We start from the raw sequence: 19,981 nt of genomic DNA, 5'->3' as shown, positions 1-19,981 counted from the left end.
TTACAGGCATTTTTCTCCAGCCCACAAAACGTTTCATTGCTTTTTGCTGCCCCATCTCCAATATTTCCAAATCTTTTTTCAAAGGTGGACGCCAAAACTGAAGGCAGGACTCCATGATCCGTCTTCCTCATGGTGTGTCACCTCCCTATGCTCCTCACTGCTCTTTTCATACATCTAATGATGGCTTTAGCCCTGTTCACCACAGCATCCCCCTGGGTGCTCATGTTGAATGGCTTGCCTAGCATGGCCCTAAATCCTCTTCACACTCAGTGCTTTCCTGGATACACTTCCCCACTCTGTAGGTGTGGCCTGCATGCTTTGTCGCTAGCTATAGGACCCTTCCTTTGGTTCTTTTCCAACTTGTTTTCTTTGAATGGCTCCAGCTTCTCAAGGGATCCGATTGCTCTGTGTCACTGCCCTCTCCTCATCATTAATTACCACTCTGCTACTATTTTATCACCCACCAATGTTAGCAGCAGTGATTTTTTATTTGGGTTGCAGTTCTATTTGGGGGGAGGGATAGCTCAGTGGTTTGAGCATTAGCCTGCTAAACCCAGGGTTGTGGGTTCAATCCTTGAGGGGGCCATTTGGGTCAAAAATTGGGGATTGGTCCTGCTTTGAGCAGGGGGTTGGACTAGATGACCTCCTGAGGTCCCTTCCAACCCTGATATTCTAGGATTCATTGATATTTATTTTCAAGAATTAGTCCTTGAATTATTTTCAAGAATTAGTCCTTCGTATCCCTCGTGCTCAGAACCTCCTCCGCACAGCACAGCAAGAAAAGGCCGCCCAGCCCAGCTGTGCCCTAGGGGCTAAGCACAGAACAAACGTAGGGAGCTTGTGTCATCCACAGCTTCTGAACAACATGTGGGGGTCATCAGCTTTCAAATACACTCTAGACCGGTAGCGTAGACAGGCCCCAAATGTATCTAAATGTCCCGCCTTGAAAAACAGGAGAGAAAAAAACATAACCAGGAAGAGAAAACGGCAGATCTGCTGATAGTCAGTCCTGGGCCCTAGCCGTGTTTGTCCTGGCCTCTCTGCTTCAGCTCCAGTAACATCCCGAGTTGAGGTTTTCTTCTTCTCTGTGTCCTTTAACTTCACGTCACTGGAGAAGAAAGATTTTTTCTGACCAGCTGGCTCTAATGCATGGAGATGTCTTTCCAGAAGCCGTGCTCTGGCTCAGTCCCACGTAGCAGGTTTTCTGGAGGAAGCACTCGGTGATGTTCTAGGGCTTGTGTTACAAAGAAGATGGACAGAATGGTCCTTTCTGACCTTCAATTATTTCTTTCGCTAGGAGGATAACGCTGGACATTTTCTCTCATTCACTTTCCTTTGGAATAATTTCAATCCAGTCCAAAGGATTTCCTCTTCCATTCTGTCTTCACCACCTTTCCTAGCAAACAGATACTGTTGGAGCACAGGTTTCCAGTTTCAGGCTGTCCCAGGGTGAGATGGCCATGAAGGGGGTAGTAGCTCAACTGAACCTATCCCCAGGTGAAGGGAATAAGTGCAGGGGTCACATGAGAAGGAGCAGCATGTAACTAGGATCCAGGCCTGTTGGACGATATAAGAACAGCCTGTGCTCAGCCAGGAGAGAGACCCGCAATGGGAGCAGACCTGGGAGGGGCTTGGATAGTCCTTTCAAGTCAGTTTCGGTACACAGTAGGGGATGGAACAGCCAAGCTGCTAGGGTTGGGAGCTGAGCCTATCATTGTCACTATCATTGACCCCATTTTAGAGGTGTGGAAACTGAGGTCCAGAGAGGGATCTGGCCTTAAACCTGAATCTGAGCCTGGGTTTACTATGTGTGTAGAATCTGTCGACTGTGTGGTTCTTCCATCTTCCTCAGAGACACCTGGTGCCTACTGCTGCTGGAGACAGGATTCTGGTGTAGTTGGGCCCTGGATTTGATCCAGCCTGGATCAGCGTCACTTTGTTGCAGTGACAAAATTGAGGCAGCAGACTGAGTAGCCCCATTATAGACACTAAACCAAAGCAAAATCGGAAGCGGATTTAAGCAACTTTTTACACATCAGTTTCATTTCTCTCCTCAGACAGACAAGGTTTAATTTCTGCCTACGTTCCCCACCCCTCCAAATCACCCAAAACAAGCCAATCTGCTTTGGGTCGGCAACGGTCCATGTCCGTCATGCCAGTGGCCGACCGCTAGTACAGCCGTAATACCACCGGACCTCCAAAAGACCCCCCTCAACAGTGCACCACCCCACCAGAAATGCCCCAAACATCACTGGCCAACAGCGGTGGTGCTGTGCACGCCACTCCCTCCCCCCACAACCCCCAAACCCAGCCTGGCCACTCCCCAGTCCTCCCCGGCCCCAACTTGGCCCAAGCTATGCTGCAGCCACCCCCAGCTTTGCAACCCCCTGTCACCCACTGCCTGCCTCCCCCCTCCCCCATGCAGGTGCAACACCACCACCAGAAATGCACCAACAGAAAGATCACTGACCACAGCCCACTGTTATCAGCTCACCCAACCCCCCGAGCAGTCCAGGTAGGAGGCAGGCGGTGGGGAGAGAGTAGGCACTGCAGGGCACGGACACACACACACGCATGCATGCAACACTCTCACCCCGAGGACCTCACTTAGGGAAGACGAACCCAACCCACAGCTGACTGAGCTGGATTCCAGGTTCCCTCCTTCATCTGTAATGCCCTATCAGGCTGACCTGTCGCACTGGCCTCTCCCCCTTTGGCCCTGGGCACTGTCAGTCTCAGAGGCCTGGTTTCTTCCCCTCTCCTTGCTTTGGGTGTTGGGAGAGGGATTGGGCAACAGGAAGCCAATCATGTTCTCCGGCAGGACATTTAAAAAAAAAAAAAAAAAAAAAAAAAAGCAGCCAAAAAGCCCCCAAAGAAGCCACGTGAAAAACGCCCAGTTGGGGTTAAGCCACATCTTAGATCCCTGTGACACTGTCTGCAGGGAGCCATGGCTGCAGTGAATCCTCTGAAAAGCTTCCGAGATGAAGCAACTTGCTCCATCTGTCTGAGTTTTTATAAGGATCCCGTGTTTTTAGATTGCGGGCACAGTTTCTGCCAAGCCTGCATCGCCCAGTGCTGAGAGGGATCGGATACAGCTGTCTCCTGTCCTCAGTGCAGAGAGACCTTTCCCCAGAGGACCCTCAGGCCGAACTGACAACTGGGGAACTTTGTGGAAATAGCCAAGCAGCTGAGTTTCCAAACAGCAGCAGGAGAAGTTGGTGCAAGGTGCACCAGGAGCCTTTCAAACTCTTCTGTAACCAGGACCAAATGCTCATCTGTGTGATCTGCAGAGAGTCCCAGGCTCACCGTACTCACAGGGTGGTCCCCACAGAGGAGGCTGCCCAGGCCTACAAGGTAGGAATCTGCTGTGCAGGGTAATTACTTCGGTTTGGGCATGTTTGCAATTTTTATTACAATAGCTTCTAAAGGCACCGAGATCAGGGCCCTTGTTGTGCGAGGCTCTGTACAAACACACAGACAGTCTAAACCAGTGGTCCCCAAATTTTTCCCCTCAGGCTCTCCCTTACCCTGGCTATGGCCCCCCACCCGCAGCTGCAGTTAGGAGCTGTGAGTGGGGCCACAGTCAGAGGCTGGGGCCACAGCTGTGGGGGTGTCTTGGGGTTGGAAGTGGGGCTGCCGGGAGTCGGGGGCTCAAACTGGGTTTGGGAGCAGAGCCAGGGTCAAGACTGGGGCTGGGAGTGGAGCTGGGGTAGGAGCCAGGGCCAAGGGGGCCATAGCAGATCTGAGGGGCACTCCCTTCCTGCCCCTTGTGGGGGCTGGTCTTGGCCCTGCCATGCTCCCTCAAATGTTCCTCCATGCTCCAGTTTGGGGACCACTGATGTAAACAGTCAAGATAGACAAAGGCTGGAGATTATGAAAGGTACTTAAGGTGTCTATACCCCAGATTTAAGTGGATAAATCTGGAGTTTAGGCACCTAAATGCCAGTTTTCGGCTCCACTGCAATCCCAGAATTCCTGTAGGAGCCCAAAAAGAAAAGGAGTACTTGTGGCACCTTAGAGACTAACCAATTTATTTGAGCATAAGCTTTCGTGATCTACAGCTCACTTCATCGGATGCATAAAAGTGGAAAATGCAGTGAGGATGTTTTTATACACACAGAGCATGAAAAAATGGGTGTTTATCACTTCAAAAGGTTTTCTTCCCCCACCCCAGTCTCCTGCTGGTAATAGCTTATCTAAAGTGATCACTCTCCTTACAATGTGTATGATAATCCACTTTTATGCATCCGATGAAGTGAGCTGCAGCTCACGAAAGCTTATGCTCAAATAAATTGGTTAGTCTCTAAGGTGCCACAAGTACTCCTTTTCTTTTTGCGAATACAGACTAACACAGCTGCTACTCTGAAACCTGTCATTATGGAGGAGCCCAGACTCACTCAGTGCCTGTGTATTCAGGGTACAACTTCTTTCAGTGCCTGTGTTTCTGTCTCTGGGCATGTGCACAGCTGCCCCCCATGGCATCTGGCTGCCTGTCTCCTGGCCACACCCAGAGCAATGCATGAGCTGGGGAAAACCAGGCATTCTGCTTCTCTCCTCTACGGGGCCTGATCTGGTGGGCATGCTCAGAGACAAATCAAAGGAGTGGGAGGGAAACAGAGGCACAGACGCGGCAGTGACTTAACCAAGCTCACAAAGCAGCTCAGTAGGAGAGCCAGGAATTAAACCCTGGCCTCCCCATGCCCATCCTAGTACCCTAGCCACTAGACCACACCGCCTCTCATCACTCCTGTCATGCAGTTCTCTACCGTCACATTACCAACATCTCAGCACAGCTGCAGACTGGAGGCGTAGCGCCCCAGCTTGAGCATTTCACAGCTGATGACCGCTGCTTTCAGGCGAGCCACAGGAAAATAACACATGGTCAGCAGTGTTCTCAAGGAGTTTGTTCTCTGCTACTTTCTGATGCATAAGGTGACCTGAAAGATTTCTGTTTAAGAAACAAAGGTTAATCTGTGTAACTTTTTCCTCAAGGAAAAACCAGGATGATGAATTCCCATTTTCCCGGGTTTGCTGAAGGATGGTCACTTCGCTGCTCCTGAAGCAGAAATCATGGGCGACGGGTATGACGGGCCAGGGGAGGCACAGCCCTGCGTGGCCCCCTCCACCCCCAGACTCCCTCTTGCTTCCTGCCGGGGATCTGCAGCTCTTCCCCCGTGGCTGGTCTGGGGGGGCCTCTGGCAGAAGGGGCCGGACTGGGGGTTAGCCTCCCTGAACCCACTAGTGGCTCACGTCCTGCCCATACAATCTTTGAAGTTTTGCAACCTTCTAGGGCCCATGAAGCCCAAGTGGATTGGAACCTTAAAAAGCCTGTTGGACAGAGCAATCCCCTCAGGGCAGAATCCGCTGTGCTGTACGCCACGCTAGCTGTAAGGACGAAGTGGGCTGTAGTAGTGCCACAGTAAGATTAAAGGAAGAAAATGGCTGATTCCCAGGACCATGTTGAACAAGCCCTTTCCCCCATGCCGAACAATCGAGCACAATATTTATGCACCTTGTGAGTGTGTAGGATTTTTAACCAGGAGTCTCTTTCTCCCAAGTGTTCATTAGGCACTGGAGTTTAATGTACTATTTTTTTTTAAAGTGTGTTAAACATTGTTACCAAAACTCCCTTCCCTTTAAGTTGCTCAGATTTAACTCTCTGATGTCCAGCTTTCTTCATATAGTTTTCTCTGTCATTGCCTGGGAGCAGGGCACCCTACCCTACACTGCTGCAAAATGGATACGACTTCAACCCTTTGCCCTGCAGCACTTGGAGGATTCGCTGGAGGCAAAGGGCTGTTCTAGACAGAGTCCCTAAGTCTCTATGTTAGGTCTGGTGCCCCCAAGGCCTCTCTCTTCCCTGGCAGCGTGACATATACAGCATAGAGGGAAAGTAAGCAGGGCTGACAATGGGGCCTGAGATGCCCAGTTGCCATGAAATGAATGGGAGCTGTGTTTTTAAATCCTCTCTGTGGCTCTGCAACACCTCACCCCCGGGGAATTACAGAAGAAGATCCTTCGAGCACATTTTCAAGAGCACCAACTGACTTTAGGGCCGAAGTCCCATTTGCAAAGGAGATTTAGGCCCGAATCCCCAAATGGAATTTAGGCCCGAATCCCCAGTGGAACCACGCCCACAGGAGAGCATGTGGGCACCCCGCAGCCCCGCAATCCTGCAGCCCAGAGATTAGGGCGCTCCTTGAGAGGTGGTAGATCCCATTTCAAATCCCTGCTCCCTCTGTGGCACAGGCTTGACTTGAACCAGGGGTCTCCCAAGGGCCAGCTGAGTGCTCTAACCACAGGGCTAAAAGTTATGAGCGAGGTGGGTTTCCTTCCCCCGCCAGGCTTCTTGCAAAAAAAATGGCACAGGTGCTGGTCATCAAGAGAGGGCTCGCAGCTGAGAATCCCACGCCGAGGGAGGCGCCTACGGTGCTGCCCAGATTCAGTCGCCGAACTCCCTGAGGGGGCCGGGGCTTAGCACACCCCCGCACCTTGGCATTTCCCACTGGCTGTAAGCAGGGAGTCGCCTAGCATGCTGGCTTTTATGAAGCTCATTCCAAGGCGCATCTCTCTCCCCATTCATGGTGCAGATTGCCTGGGAGCCTGACTCTGGCTTTGTGAATCACAGTGACTTTCTAGGTGCCTAAGCGTTGGGTGTTGTGATGCTAAGTGTCAGCTTGCCTAAGTTTCTTTGTGAATCCAGCCCTGTTTTCATGAGGCTATTTTCCTACAAAAAAGGGGCAAATCACCTCTCCTCTGATCTTTTCTTCCTCTAGAGACCCTGCCCTATCAACTGAACTTTCTGATCTCCAAGGCAGAGAAAGAGGGTAAGTTTTCATAAGGATATTTTCCTACAACAATTATTAATTAAAATCTCCGGATTAATTTTTTAGAAGACACTTCTGAATTCAAACAAGAGAGGTTTCCACCAATACAGAGTCATGGATTCCAAGGTTAGAAGGAACCATTGTATCATAACGGCCAGACTGCGTCAGACCAAAGGTCCATCTAGCCCAGTATCCTGTCTTCCGACAGTGGCCAATGCCAGGTGCCCCAGAAGGAATGAACAGAACAGGGAATCATCCAGCCCATCGCCGATTCCCTGGTGGTATATTTGGTAATTAGATTTCACCAAGCCAGTAATAAATGTCAACTCCTGGATCACTATATTAGTATTACCATGGAGTCACAAACAGTCCCCTAGGATCTCCAGCCACTTTTACCAACCAGATAAACTGGACTTTGTGATAAAAGGTTCTTAAAACGAAGAATCACATTATATTGGGTTACTCCCAACCCCAATGGGTCAGTCACTTATCCCAGGTCAATGGATACTCTTGATCTCACATCAAAGGCAATGCTGGCAGCAAATTTCTCTAGTAAACTAACTAAAGTTTTATTAGCTAAGAAAAGAAATGAAAGTTATTGAGAGTTTAAAGCAGGTAAAATACATTAACAGGTTTGTCAGTCCAAAGTGACATCAGAGATGTGGTATCTGCTAGTTTTCCATAAGTCTCTCAGGGTTACGCAAGATAACTTTGGGGATCTCTGTCTTGCATCTTTTCAGGTTTCAGAGTAGCAGCCGTGTTAGTCTGTATTCACAAAAAGAAGAGGAGTACTGGTGGCACCTTAGAGACTAACCAATTTATTTGAGCATAAACTTTCGTGAGCTACAGCTCACTTCATTGGATGCATTTAGTGGAAAACACAGTGAGGACATATATATATACACACAGAGAACATGAGAAAAAAACCAAACCAAAAAAACAAGCCTGTAAGGAGAGTGATCAATTAAGATGAGCTATTACCAGCAGGAGAGCGGGGTGGGGGGAAGGAGGGGGAAACTTTTTGTAGCGATAATCAAGGTGAGCCATTTCCAGCAGTTAACAAGAAGGGGGGAAACTTTTTGTAGTGATAATCTAGGTGGGCCATTTCAAGCAGTTAACAGGAACAACTGAGGAACAGTATGGGGGGGGAGTGGGGGGGAAGAAATAAACAAACATCCGGAAATAGTTTTACTTTGTTTCAGAGTAACAGCCGTGTTAGTCTGTATTCGCAAAAAGAAAAGGAGTACTTGTGGCACCTTAGAGACTAACCAATTTATTTGAGCATGAGCTTTCGTGAGCTACAGCTCACCCATCCATTCTAAGTCTCTATTCAAGCCTAAGTTAATTGTATCCAGTTTGCAAATTAATTCCAATTCGGCAGTTTCTCGTTGGAGTCTGTTTCTGAAGTTTTTTTGTTGTAATATAGCGACTTTCATGTCTGTAATCGCATGACCAGAGAGATTGAAGTGTTCTCCGACTGGTTTATGAATGTTATAATTCTTGACATCTGATTAGTGTCCATTTATTCTTTTACGTAGAGACTGTCCAGTTTGACCAATGTACATGGCAGAGGGGCATTGCTGGCACATTGCTTGCATCTGGAATGTTCTCTGAAAGTGTCCAAACAGCTCAGAGAGACAGAACCATTCCCTGGATCCATTCTCACAGCTGTATTCGCCGGAAAGCAATCTGGCAAGTAAAAAGAAAAGGAGTACTTGTGGCACCTTAGAGACTAACCAATTTATGGTGCCACAAGTACTCCTTTTCTTTTTGCGAATACAGACTAACACGGCTGTTACTCTGAAATCTGGCAAGTGTTTCCATCACAGCATGGGTTTTTCCTCTGATGACTAAACGCAGACTGGGTCTGTGGATTTCCCTTTGTCCAATACAATGACCAGTGCTTTGAAGTTAGCATGTTCTTCATTTACATTTCCAAGGCTCCAATCACATTTGATGGGCAAACATAATTACCGGGATACATGCGATGTAAATTGCAATGTAACAGCAGACAACAATCCTTCCTTAGTTTTCATGAAGTTCACACATCAAGTAAATTCACAATTTTGATCTAGGTTTAATTAAGTAGAGGGATATACATAATGTAAAGGGATAGCATACAACGGGTTACAGATAAGTGAAGGCAATATCATTCCCATTTCCTTTGAACTAAATTAACTCTTGAGTGAATTAGTACATTTAACATTTCTTTGATAGTCACAAGTTAATGATGGTAATATAGTATGTAGTCCTGTTTATTTGCCTGAGATAGAATTTTGGGTTTTGTTTGCCCACTTGAATTTTGAGGTTTTAAAATAGAATTGTTTGTGTCTTATACCCTTATCAACATATGTGAACAAGGGGCTGGGGGGACACCACTGTGTGTTGCTTCTGCCTACAGACGGGGGTTTTTCGATACAAAGAGAAAAGATAAGAAATAGGGTTCCAGTGTTGCTGGATATGGCGGGAGTTTGATATACAGTGTATAATTGACGGCTGCCTGACTCCTCTCCCAAGACAAGGTCAAGTAACCAGTTGGGAGGGGCCAGGGAGATGGGGGAAGCTATAAGGAACACTAAAAACCAATGAAAAAGGTAACCCTGACCGGTGCATAACTTCACTCCCTACCCCTCCCACGGGGTACAAAAGAGGTGGTACCGAAGCCCCCAGACTCAAGACCCTCCAAAACGGAATATGACCATAAATTGCAAGGGTGGTACCAGGGTTCAGGGTACCGGGGCGTACACCTCAGGTATAACTAAGCCCACTACAAAGGAGGAGGGAGAGGAAGCTCTGTTGGTGTAAAGAGCTGTGGTTATGCATTGTTGGCAGTTTGGACACTGGCTACCTGCTTTCTGTCTGCATGACAAGAGCCAAGGGAGGGTAGGGGAAGCCCTAATAACACACAAGTGAATCGGCCTTGTCAAGGTTCCTCCCCCACTCTGAACTCTAGGGTACAGATGTGGGGACCTGCATGAAAAACCTTCTAAGCTTATCTTTACCAGCTTAGGTCAAAACTTCCCCAAGGTACAAAATATTCCACCCGTTGTTCTTGGACTGGCTGCTACCACCACCAAACTAATACTGGTTACTGGGGAAGAGCTGTTTGGACGCGTCCTTCCCCCCAAAATACTTCCCAAAACCTTGCACCCCACTTCCTGGACAAGGTTTGGTAAAAAGCCTCACCAATTTGCCTAGGTGACTACAGACCCAGATCCTTGGATCTTAAGAACAATGAATAATCCTCCCAACACTGGCACACCCCCCTTTCCTGGGAAATGTTGGATAAAAAGCCTCACCAATTTGCATAGGTGACCACAGACCCAAACCCTTGGATCTGAGAACAATGAAAAAGCATTCAGTTTCTTACAAGAAGACTTTTAATAAAAATAGAAGTAAATAGAAATGAAGAAATCCCCCCTGTAAGATCAGGATGGTAGATATCTTACAGGGTAATTAGATTCAAAAACATAGAGAACCCCTCTAGGCAAAACCTTAAGTTACAAAAAAGATACACAGACAGAAATAGTTATTCTATTCAGCACAATTCTTTTCTCAGCCATTTAAAGAAATCATAATCTAACACATACCTAGCTAGATTACTTACTAGAAGTTCTAAGACTCCATTCCTGGTCTATCCCCGGCAAAGACCAGCATAAGACAGACACAGACCCTTTGTTTCTCTCCCTCCTCCCAGCTTTTGAAAGTATCTTGTCTCCTCATTGGTCATTTTGGTCAGGTGCCAGCTAGGTTACCTTTAGCTTCTTAACCCTTTACAGGTGAGAGGAGCTTTCCCCTGGCCAGGAGGGATTTCAAAGGGGTTTACCCTTCCCTTTATTTTTATGACAGGCCTATTGCTCTGACCTGAGCTGGCCTGTCAGTGTCACAATTGCTACGTGACCAAAGGGAGCGACATTACTCAGGTATGTCTTCACAGGGATTAATAAAACCATGGGTGGCCTGGATCCGCCGACTCGAGCTCATGGGGCTTGGGCTCCGGGGCTGAAATATTGCTGTGTAGACATTCGGACCCAGGCTGGAGCCCGAGCTCTCGGATCCTACACAGCAATTTTTAGCCCCACAGTCCAAGCTCTGCAACCCCGAGTCAGATGACCCAGGCCTGCCGAAGCCATGCCACAGGGCTTTTATCCCCGTGTAGACATACCCGAAGGGACTGGGACTCATGACACCCGGGTTATATACCTCAGAGCTGCTGTGTGACCTCTAGCCAGTCACTTCCCCTCTCTGTATACTCTGAAAAATGAGGATGATGATCCTAACCCAGCTTGATAAATCACTTTGAGATCTACAGCTAAATTGTATTGTAATCTCGATCTACAGGGTAACCAGGCACAGAGCAGCGAAGAATACCTGAAGAATGCAGCTGGGTGGGAAATGGGTTTCCCATCCTGCAAGACTTTTCAAGATTTGAGAGAGACAAAGAAGGTGAGGTATCATTTTTTATTGGACCAACTTCTGTTGGTGGATGGGACAAGCTTTTGTGCTTCACAGAGCTCTTCCTCTGGTCTGGAGAAGAGAACCATAGTGTCCATGATCAGTACAAGGTGGGACAGATTGTTATGCATAAGGGGATCACACATATTGTAAAAAGAAAAGGAGTCCTTGTGGCACCTTAGAGACTAACCAATTTATTTGATCATGAGCTTTCGTGAGCTACAGCTCACTTCATCAGATGCATACCGTGGAAACTGCAGCAGACTTTATAAAGTCTGCTGCAGTTTCCACGGTATGCATCTGATGAAGTGAGCTGTAGCTCACGAAAGCTCATGCTCAAATAAATTGGTTAGTCTCTAAGGTGCCACAAGGACTCCTTTTCTTTTTGCGAATACAGACTAACACGGCTGTTACTCTGAAACCACACATATTGTAGGAGACCACTTAAAATGAAGTGGGCAATTAACATGAAGTGGGCGATTAACACTCTGCAGAATAGGCAGCAGGGCCCATTGACTCCAAAGGAGCTACAGCCAATTTACACCTGCTGGGCGACCAATGTGAATTCAATATTTTTTAAAAGTCTTGCAGCGTTGCATCTGCAGCTCATTGAGCTTTTTGGTTTAGTGCTGTCTGTAGCAAGAGAAAAATTAATGTAATGGCTGAGAAAGAAAGAAAGAAAGAAAGAAAGAAAGAAAGAAAGAAAGAAAGAAAGAAAGAAAGAAAGATTTGGGCCATTCATCCCAACAGAAGTTGAAGATGAGATACTTGAAAACTGTGCAACACTGAATTCCTCCAAAGTTCTATCCCTAGAGGGACTGAACCATTCTCCGCCACCAATAAAAGTTACACTTGTAATTAAACCCATGGGGCAAAGAGCTAAGAAAGTGCAAACTGGTTCAGAACTTTTGAATCAGCTTCAGATCACATTGGCAGGCAAAAAATATGGATTTATAACTGTGTAATGGGCTAGATCCCCAGCTGATGTAAATTGACATCGCTCGACGGAAATCCAAGGCCCAGATTCCCAGTTGGCGTAAATAGGCCAAACTACCATGAACTCAATGGAAGTAAAAAGAAAAGGAGGACTTGTGGCACCTTAGAGACTAACCAATTTATTTGAGCATAAGCTTTCGTGAGCTACAGCTCACTTCATCGGATGGAAGTGGAAGTGTAACAATTTACACAAGCCTATGACCTGGCCCTTAGTTTTTAGTCTTCACCTCTGGGTACCTCTTGGTGACTGACTTCAGTCAGACAAGGCAGGCTGAGCTGTGGGTTCCTCTTGCAGAGGCATCCCAAGAGCTGCTGATACAATGCAGGAGGGAAAAAAAGTCTCTGCTCCCCCAGAAGTGATTACGTGATGTTAATGAAGGAACAGGCTATTCCAGGCCAGCTGAGATTTTGCTGCGACAAGGCTCTTCGCTATTGTGGATCATGTGTCTCTGTTAGAAATCGCTGTTTTAGTCCCTTCCAACCCTGAGATTCTATGATTCATTCATTCTATGATTCATTCTACAAACACCTTGGGACATGCTTTGGGCCTCTGCCCTGCCTTGTTTTTAGCCAAGGGTCCTTCCAGGGATGCTGCCATCAAGTGAGATAAAGGGCGGGTACTGTTCTCCCTCTGTGGGGTTAGAGTTGGGCAGGTTGTCAGGGTGGTTTGCTCCAGAGGTGAGATCAGAGCTGGGCGTAAAGCCTTGGAGACCGGATTCAACTGTTTAGCCCCAGAGTAGGGACATCCTGGGCTGTGACAATATCTGAACCCTGCACAAGATAGGATCAGCTCTAGAGCTGGGAGTTTTCAGTCTTTGATCCCATTTAGTCCTTCGTCTCCCAGCCAAGCCTGTCCAAGGAGGGGAGCAGGGAGCGCCCCTCTGTGGAGTGGATCCCTGTCTACTAGGAACTTCAGAGAGACTCAGGAAATCCAGCAAAGGGACATGGAAACTGCTGCTGGATAATACAGTGATGGGGGCATGAGAGAGAGATGACCAAAGAATCCTGGTACTGGAGGATCAAAAGCATCGCACGTTGGGAAAAAATCCACAAAGACCAACAGACTACATTTTTGCTTTCAATTCTACATGTGAAGGTATTAATGTACAGACAAATTTAATAATAGAGATATGAATTGTAATTGGAACTTTTAAAGACTTTTATTATCAAACAGCTAGAGCCTGTCAGATTTCTTTTCAGCAGAATGTAAGAACTGAAATATAAGTTACAATTTGAATTCTTTAAGGAATTAACTCTCAGTCTAGTCAGACATCTAGATCCAGTTAGAGAAAAAGAAGGTGGACAATGACTTTGCATCAGAAATCAGAAATGTTTGCAGGGTTCAGCAAGCAACAACTAATTTCTTTTCAGCTAAAAACTACTGTAAACTGGAAATTGCACATTGCAAACCAAAGAATATTGGGATTTGCAGATTTCAAAAAAATGAAACCAAATATCTGAGTATAGGAGATACTTTCCCTGAACATTTTTGTTTAGTTCAAAAACTCGTTTTCCTACAAAAAACTCATTTTCCTACTACTACCAAAAAAATCTAAATTTCCAAACATCTCTAATTTGGAATGGAGCTTTAAACAAGGGAGGGGAACACTAATACTGTTCAATAATAGCATAATTTCAAAACCATTTTTTCTCTTGAAACTGGGTTTGTTTCTGTGTCAAAGGGATAGTTACTGGAAGGTCAAAATTGAATAAGCAGCAGAGCTGATAGCCACAGTTGATATGTTATGCACACCAGCACCTTTAGGCTCAGAGTTGAACCACCAGTTAAAGCCAGTCTATCTCAATGTTGCCAAAAGACATACAGGAGGTAAATGGGACTAAACCCATATTTCCAGGATTTCCTTGGAAGTTAACAAGATAGACACAGGACCAGGATTACAAAGGGTTTAAGCACCTAAAGAAGGAGCAAGGCGCCTTTGGGGATTTACAATAGCATCTGAGCAGGTTAGGTGCTATCTTTTAATGCTGGCCCACAGATAACACAGAAGCTTGGCTGGAATCAGGGAACCCTGGTGGCAATTGTACTCCCTGTGTTATGCTGGGGTCAGACTAGAGGGTCTGAATGGCCCTTTTGGCGTTATCACCTTTGTTTCTGTGCCCTTGCCTCTGAATCTCTGCTTCTGAGCTCTGCAGGGCTCCAGGGCGTGTGTCCTGCTAACCCTCAGGAAATAGATATGGATAAATCACCTTCCCGCAGCATCAGTCCTTTAATGTCAGTGCAGCTCAACGCCAGCTACTCATCTGCAGAGAGCAATCGGTTTGAGCCTAGTTCAATCGCAGAATGAGGTTGAAAGGATTCTCAGATACCTGTGCCTTTAGCTTCTAGATTCTGCTATATAGATAGATAGTGACCAAAAAATCCTAGTGCTGGATGACTGAACGTGTCTTCCGTTGGGAAAAAATCCACAAAGGCTAGCACAGGAAGTTTGCTATTTCAATTAAATGTGTTGGGGGATCAACATACAGGGAAGAATTAAGATGATAAATATGAATTACAATACGAACTGGTGAAGACCTTTCCCATCAGTTTAATCAAATACCTACTGCTGACTGGAATTTTTCCTCCCATGAGGAAAATTTTTACTTTTCACTGAAAACCCTAAATCCATTTCCCACCACCACCACCCCAGTTTTTGGCAAATGAAAACTTTCTGCTGAAAACTGATTTTTTTTATTCCAAAACCAATATAGTTTGTTTTTTTAAGTTTTCATTTTTTTTTTTACAAAACAATCCCAAAATGTTTGAGAAAAGCAGACAGATTCTGAGATGTGTTATTTAGCTTAAAAACCAATCTCCATTAAAAAGAACACAGCTGAAAATTTCCAACCAGCCTCTATGCACAGAGCTTGGGGTAGAAAAATGACAGATGAGCTGCTATTTACGATGCTGGGTGAGTCAACATCATATTGCCCTGCAAAGTGAGAATCAGGCTGTGTTAGAATTTTAGTTGATCAGTTTCATACCCAAGTTGTGAGAATTGTTGGGTTTGGAGTGTGCTTTGTTCCATCCTTCATATTGCATTTTATCAAGCCACACCTTGGGCCAAATCCTCAGATGAGATAAAGTGACGAAGCTCCATTGACTTTAAAGGAGCTGACCTAATTTACGCTAGTGTGGTAACGTGACTCATTGATTGTCAGAGGCGAGGAGCACTAACAACACCTACTCATTGTAAGTGATGAGTTCTGTGCACCTTTGACATTCATAGAATGAGATATTAGGGAAAGGGGAATCAGGGCCATTCCCTCTGTCGCTCTAATCCTGACCATTGTCTTTCTCATTCCCTCCACAGACATTGCACAGTGTACTGCGGAAGAAAATGTCCAACCAAACTGCCGTGACCGAGTTCCTTCTCCTGGGATTCTCTGACATTCGGGAGCTGCAGATTTTACACTTTGTGGTGTTTCTACTGCTTTACCTGATATCCCTGCTGGGGAACCTTCTCATCGTCACAGCCATAGCCCTTGACCGCCACCTTCACACCCCCATGTACTTCTTCCTGATGAATCTGTCCATCCTAGACCTCGGCTCCATCTCTGTCACCATCCCCAAATCCATGGCCAGTTCCCTCACAAACACCAGATCGATTTCTTATTCTGGATGTGTTGCCCAAGTCTTTCTCTTCTTCTTCTTCGCTTCAGCAGATTTTGCCTTACTGACCATCATGGCGTACGACCAATACGTCGCCATCTGCCAACCACTGCAGTATGAGACAGTGATGAACAGGACAGCATGTGTCCAAATGGCAGCCAGTGCCTGGATCACTGGTATTCTCTCCTCTGCACTGCACACTGGGATCACGTTTGAAATCTCCTTCTGTGGAGGCAACGCGGTGGATCAGTTCTTCTGTGAAATCCCCCAGCTCCTCAATCTCGCCTGCTCTGACTTGTACCTCGTTGAAGTTGGGTTTCTCATCTTTAGTTCATTCTTAGGCTTAAGCTGCTTTCTTTTCATCATTGTGTCATATGTTCAGATCTTCAAAGCAGTGCTGAGAATCCCCTCTAAGCAGGGTGAGCATAAAGCCTTCTCCACCTGCCTCCCTCACCTCACCGTGGTGTCCTTGTTCTTTAGTACTGCTGCCTTTGCCTACCTGAAACCCACCTCCAGCTCAACCTCACGTCTGAATCTCATAGTGGCTGTTCTCTATTCTGTGTTGCCACCGATGATGAATTCGATCATCTACAGCATGAGAAACAAAGAGATCAAAGGTGCACTGAGTAAACAGATTGGTTGGAGGTTATTCACTAAGAACAAAATGTCCATATGTCTCCTTCGGTAGCAATTTCATTCTGTATTTCTTTATAAATAAAATCTGATGACATTATTGCCTCCATAAGAAAATACTGTGCACTCTGTTTATGCGGAATTGGGTATTTGCACTAGTACAGATACAGACAAACATGACGCAGGAAAAAAAGGAGTTTCTATAGGTTTACACCAATGTAAATACGATTGGAATATATCATATACTGCTACCGATCACCATACTACCTGAGACCCTTGCCTATAAAATCAGTAGTCATAGCAGAGTCCCTGGTGAGGTCTTTGGCTCTTCTTATATTTTGGGATAAAAACTCAGATGGAGGTATCGATGCATTTGTTTTTTGTGTTTTTTGTTTGTTTGTTTGTCAGATTTTTAGCTTATTTTTGCCTAACTGGTGGATTGATGGTTTGGTTTGTTTGTTTGTTTTAGGAGGTTTTGGAGGTGGAAAGGCCTGAGAAGATGGTGAGTGTTTGGTGAGATGGGATTTTCAATGTTTGTCCCTTCTTGGGAGTATCCATATGTCATCTCTTTGATGGGGTTTTCTGAGCGAACTAAAGGTTTGCTCCCCACAATGACAAAAGTGTGCAAAAGAGGATTATGCATGGCTTAGTTCCTACTGACATGATTATGTGTAGATTGTTGGGATATTATTGTATTATTAATGATATGTGTCATAAATATAAAGGGAAGGGTAACCACCTTTTTCTCCACAGTGCTATAAAATCCCTCCTGGCCAGAGGCAAAACCCTTTCACCTGTAAAGGGTTAAGAAGCTAAGATCACCTCGCTGGCACCTGACCAAAATGACCAATGAGGAGACAAGATACTTTCAAAGCTGGAGGGTGGAGGGAACAAAGGGTATGTCTGTCTTTGTGATGCTTTTGCCAGGAAGAGATCAGGAATGCAGCTCAGAACTCCTGTAAAAAGTTAGTAAGTAATCTAGCTAGAAATGCATTAGATTTCTTTTGTTTAATGGCTGGTAAAATAGCTGTGCTGAATGGAATGTATATTCCTGGTTTTGTGTCTTTTTGTAACTTAAGGTTTTGCCTAGAGGGATGCTCTATGTTTTGAATCTGATTACCCTGTAAGGTATTTACCATCCTGATTTTTAGAGAGGTCATTCTTTTACCTTTTCTTTCATTAAAATTCTTCTTTTAAGATCCTGATTTCTTTTTCTTTGTTCTTAAGATCCAAGGGTTTGGGTCTGTGTTCACCTGTATAAATTGGTGAGGATTTTGATCAAGCCTTTCCCAGGAAAGGGTGTGTAGGGCTTGGGGGGATATTTTGGGGGAAGACGTCTCCAAGTGGGCTCTTTCCCTCTTCTTTGTGTATCACGCTTGGTGGTGGCAGCATAGGGTTCAAGGACAAAGGCAAAGTTTGTACCATGAGGAAGTTTTTAACCTAAGCTGGTAAGAATAAGCTTAGGGGGTCTTTCATGCAGGTCCCCACATCTGTACCCTAGAGTTCAGAGTGGGGAAGGAATCTTGACAATATGTAAGGCATCTTTTTATTATTTTAACCTAAATGAGTCTAGCATCATAGAATATTAGGGTTGGAAGAGACCTCAGGAGGTCATCTAGTCCAATCTCCTGCTCAAAGCAGGACCAACGCCAACTAAATCACCCCAGTCAAGGCTTTGTCAAGCCAGGCCTTAAAAACCTCTAAGGATGGAGATTCCACCACCTTCCCAGGTAACCCTCCTAGTGAAATAGTGTTTCCTAATATCCCACCTCTACCTCCCCCACTGTAACTTGAGACCACTGCTCCTTGTTCTGTCATCTGCCACCACTGAGAACAGCCTAGCTCCATCCTCTTTGCAACACCCCTTCAGGTCGTTGAAGGCTGCTATCAAATCCCCCCTCTCTCTTCTCTTCTGCAGACTAAATAACCCCAGTTCCCTCAGTCTTTCCTCATAAGTCATGTGCCCCAGCCCACTAATCATTTTTGTTGCTCTCCAATGGACTCTCTCCAATTTGTCCACATCCGTTCTGTTGTGGGGATGTAAAAACAGTGTCATTCTTGCTATGGTGGAAAGACTGTTTTAAAGTAAGTGACATGAACACTGGTGTCTGGGGTCTTCTTGTCTTCTTGTCTGGGGTCATTTTGTTCTAGCCCTGGTGTAAGTGGACAAGTGCCATCACGTGCACTGATCTGGTGTTCCATACGCCTTCCCGTGTAGATGTACTCACACCCAAGCTGAGAAAGGATCTCAGAAGTTGGCCTGTTAGTAGTATTAGAATATCATCTTTGTGCATGGTTGTGTACACTTCATATATGACAGACAAAAGCAGAGTATGTGATTAGCCAGAGAGACAGACAGACAGGACCATTCCTTGTCCTAACCCACAATCTCATTGAGTGATAATGATAGATTTCTATTTGATTGTAAATTACATGAGCTAGCTAGCTAGTGTGACAAAGTTTCTCCTCTACCTTGGTGGGTCTTGCGCTTATTAGCGGATTTGTTTGCCTTTGAGCTTCATGGCAGCCCTCAGTTTGGCCGTTTTCATGAACCCACAGTCCAGGGCAACTCCTCCTGTGTCTGACCAGGAGTTGGGAGGTTTGGGGGGAACCCGGGCTCACCCTCGACTCCAGGGCCCTGTGGAATGCAGCTGTCTAGAGTGCCTCCTGGAACAGCTATGCGACAGCTACAACTCCCTGGGCTACTTCCCCATGGCCTCCTCCCAACACCTTCTTTATCCTCACCATAGGACCTTCCTCCTGGTGTCTGATAATGCTTGTATTCCTCAGTCCTCCCACAGTCCACATTCTCACTCCTAGCGCCTCTTGCTCCCAGCTCGTTACACGTGCACCACAAACTGAAGTGAGCTTCTTTTGAAACCCAGGTGCCCTGATTAGCCTGCCTTAATTGATTCTAGCAGCTTCTTGATTAGAACACCTGCAGCCAATCAGCCTGTCTGTCTGAATTGTCTCCAGAAGGTTCCTGATTGTTCTGGTACCTTCCCTGTTACCTTACCCAGGGGAAAGGGACCTACTTAACCTGGGGCTAATATATCTGCCTTCTACTACTCTCCTGTAGCCATCTGGCTCGACCCTGTCACACTAGATAATGAATAATCTATGGAAATTATTGTGCAAATTACTGTGCTTCTTTTCCTGCTAATGATTGTCTATGTCCAGATCATGATTTTCTTATAAGTACTCCTTATTACACATTATTTCGCAAAGATTTTGTATGACTATATCTTACTCCATCGCTCATTTACAAACAGCTCATCCTAACGCACTTAGTGTTTGAACTTTGATCTGTTTTGACCAGATATATTTTTAACATACTCTGGTTTGCTTGGAAGTATCACAGACAGGTCGGAAGATTCAGTGACTTTCGGCACCACACCGATGAATGGAGTAGAGAGAGAGAGATCAACATTGACAAGGACTTGCACAGAGAAAGGAC

The 19,981-nt window shown here is 45.9% G+C and overlaps 1 protein-coding gene across 1 annotated transcript; it reads left to right on the top strand.

Moving 5' to 3' along the window:
* The first annotated feature begins 15,619 nt into the window (after positions 1–15,619).
* On the top strand, positions 15,620–16,579 carry LOC144274836 (olfactory receptor 14A16-like). Its single transcript, XM_077833931.1, has one exon. The coding sequence runs from the start codon at positions 15,620–15,622 to the stop codon at positions 16,577–16,579; it is 960 nt and encodes a 319-aa protein (XP_077690057.1).
* The last annotated feature ends 3,402 nt before the right edge of the window (positions 16,580–19,981 follow it).

The sequence above is a fragment of the Eretmochelys imbricata genome, chromosome 14, assembly GCF_965152235.1.
Source record: "Eretmochelys imbricata isolate rEreImb1 chromosome 14, rEreImb1.hap1, whole genome shotgun sequence".
NCBI classification, from domain to species: Eukaryota; Metazoa; Chordata; order Testudines; family Cheloniidae; genus Eretmochelys; species Eretmochelys imbricata.
Note: the sequence above shows the minus strand (reverse complement) of the source record. Positions and strands in the feature narration are given on the sequence as shown.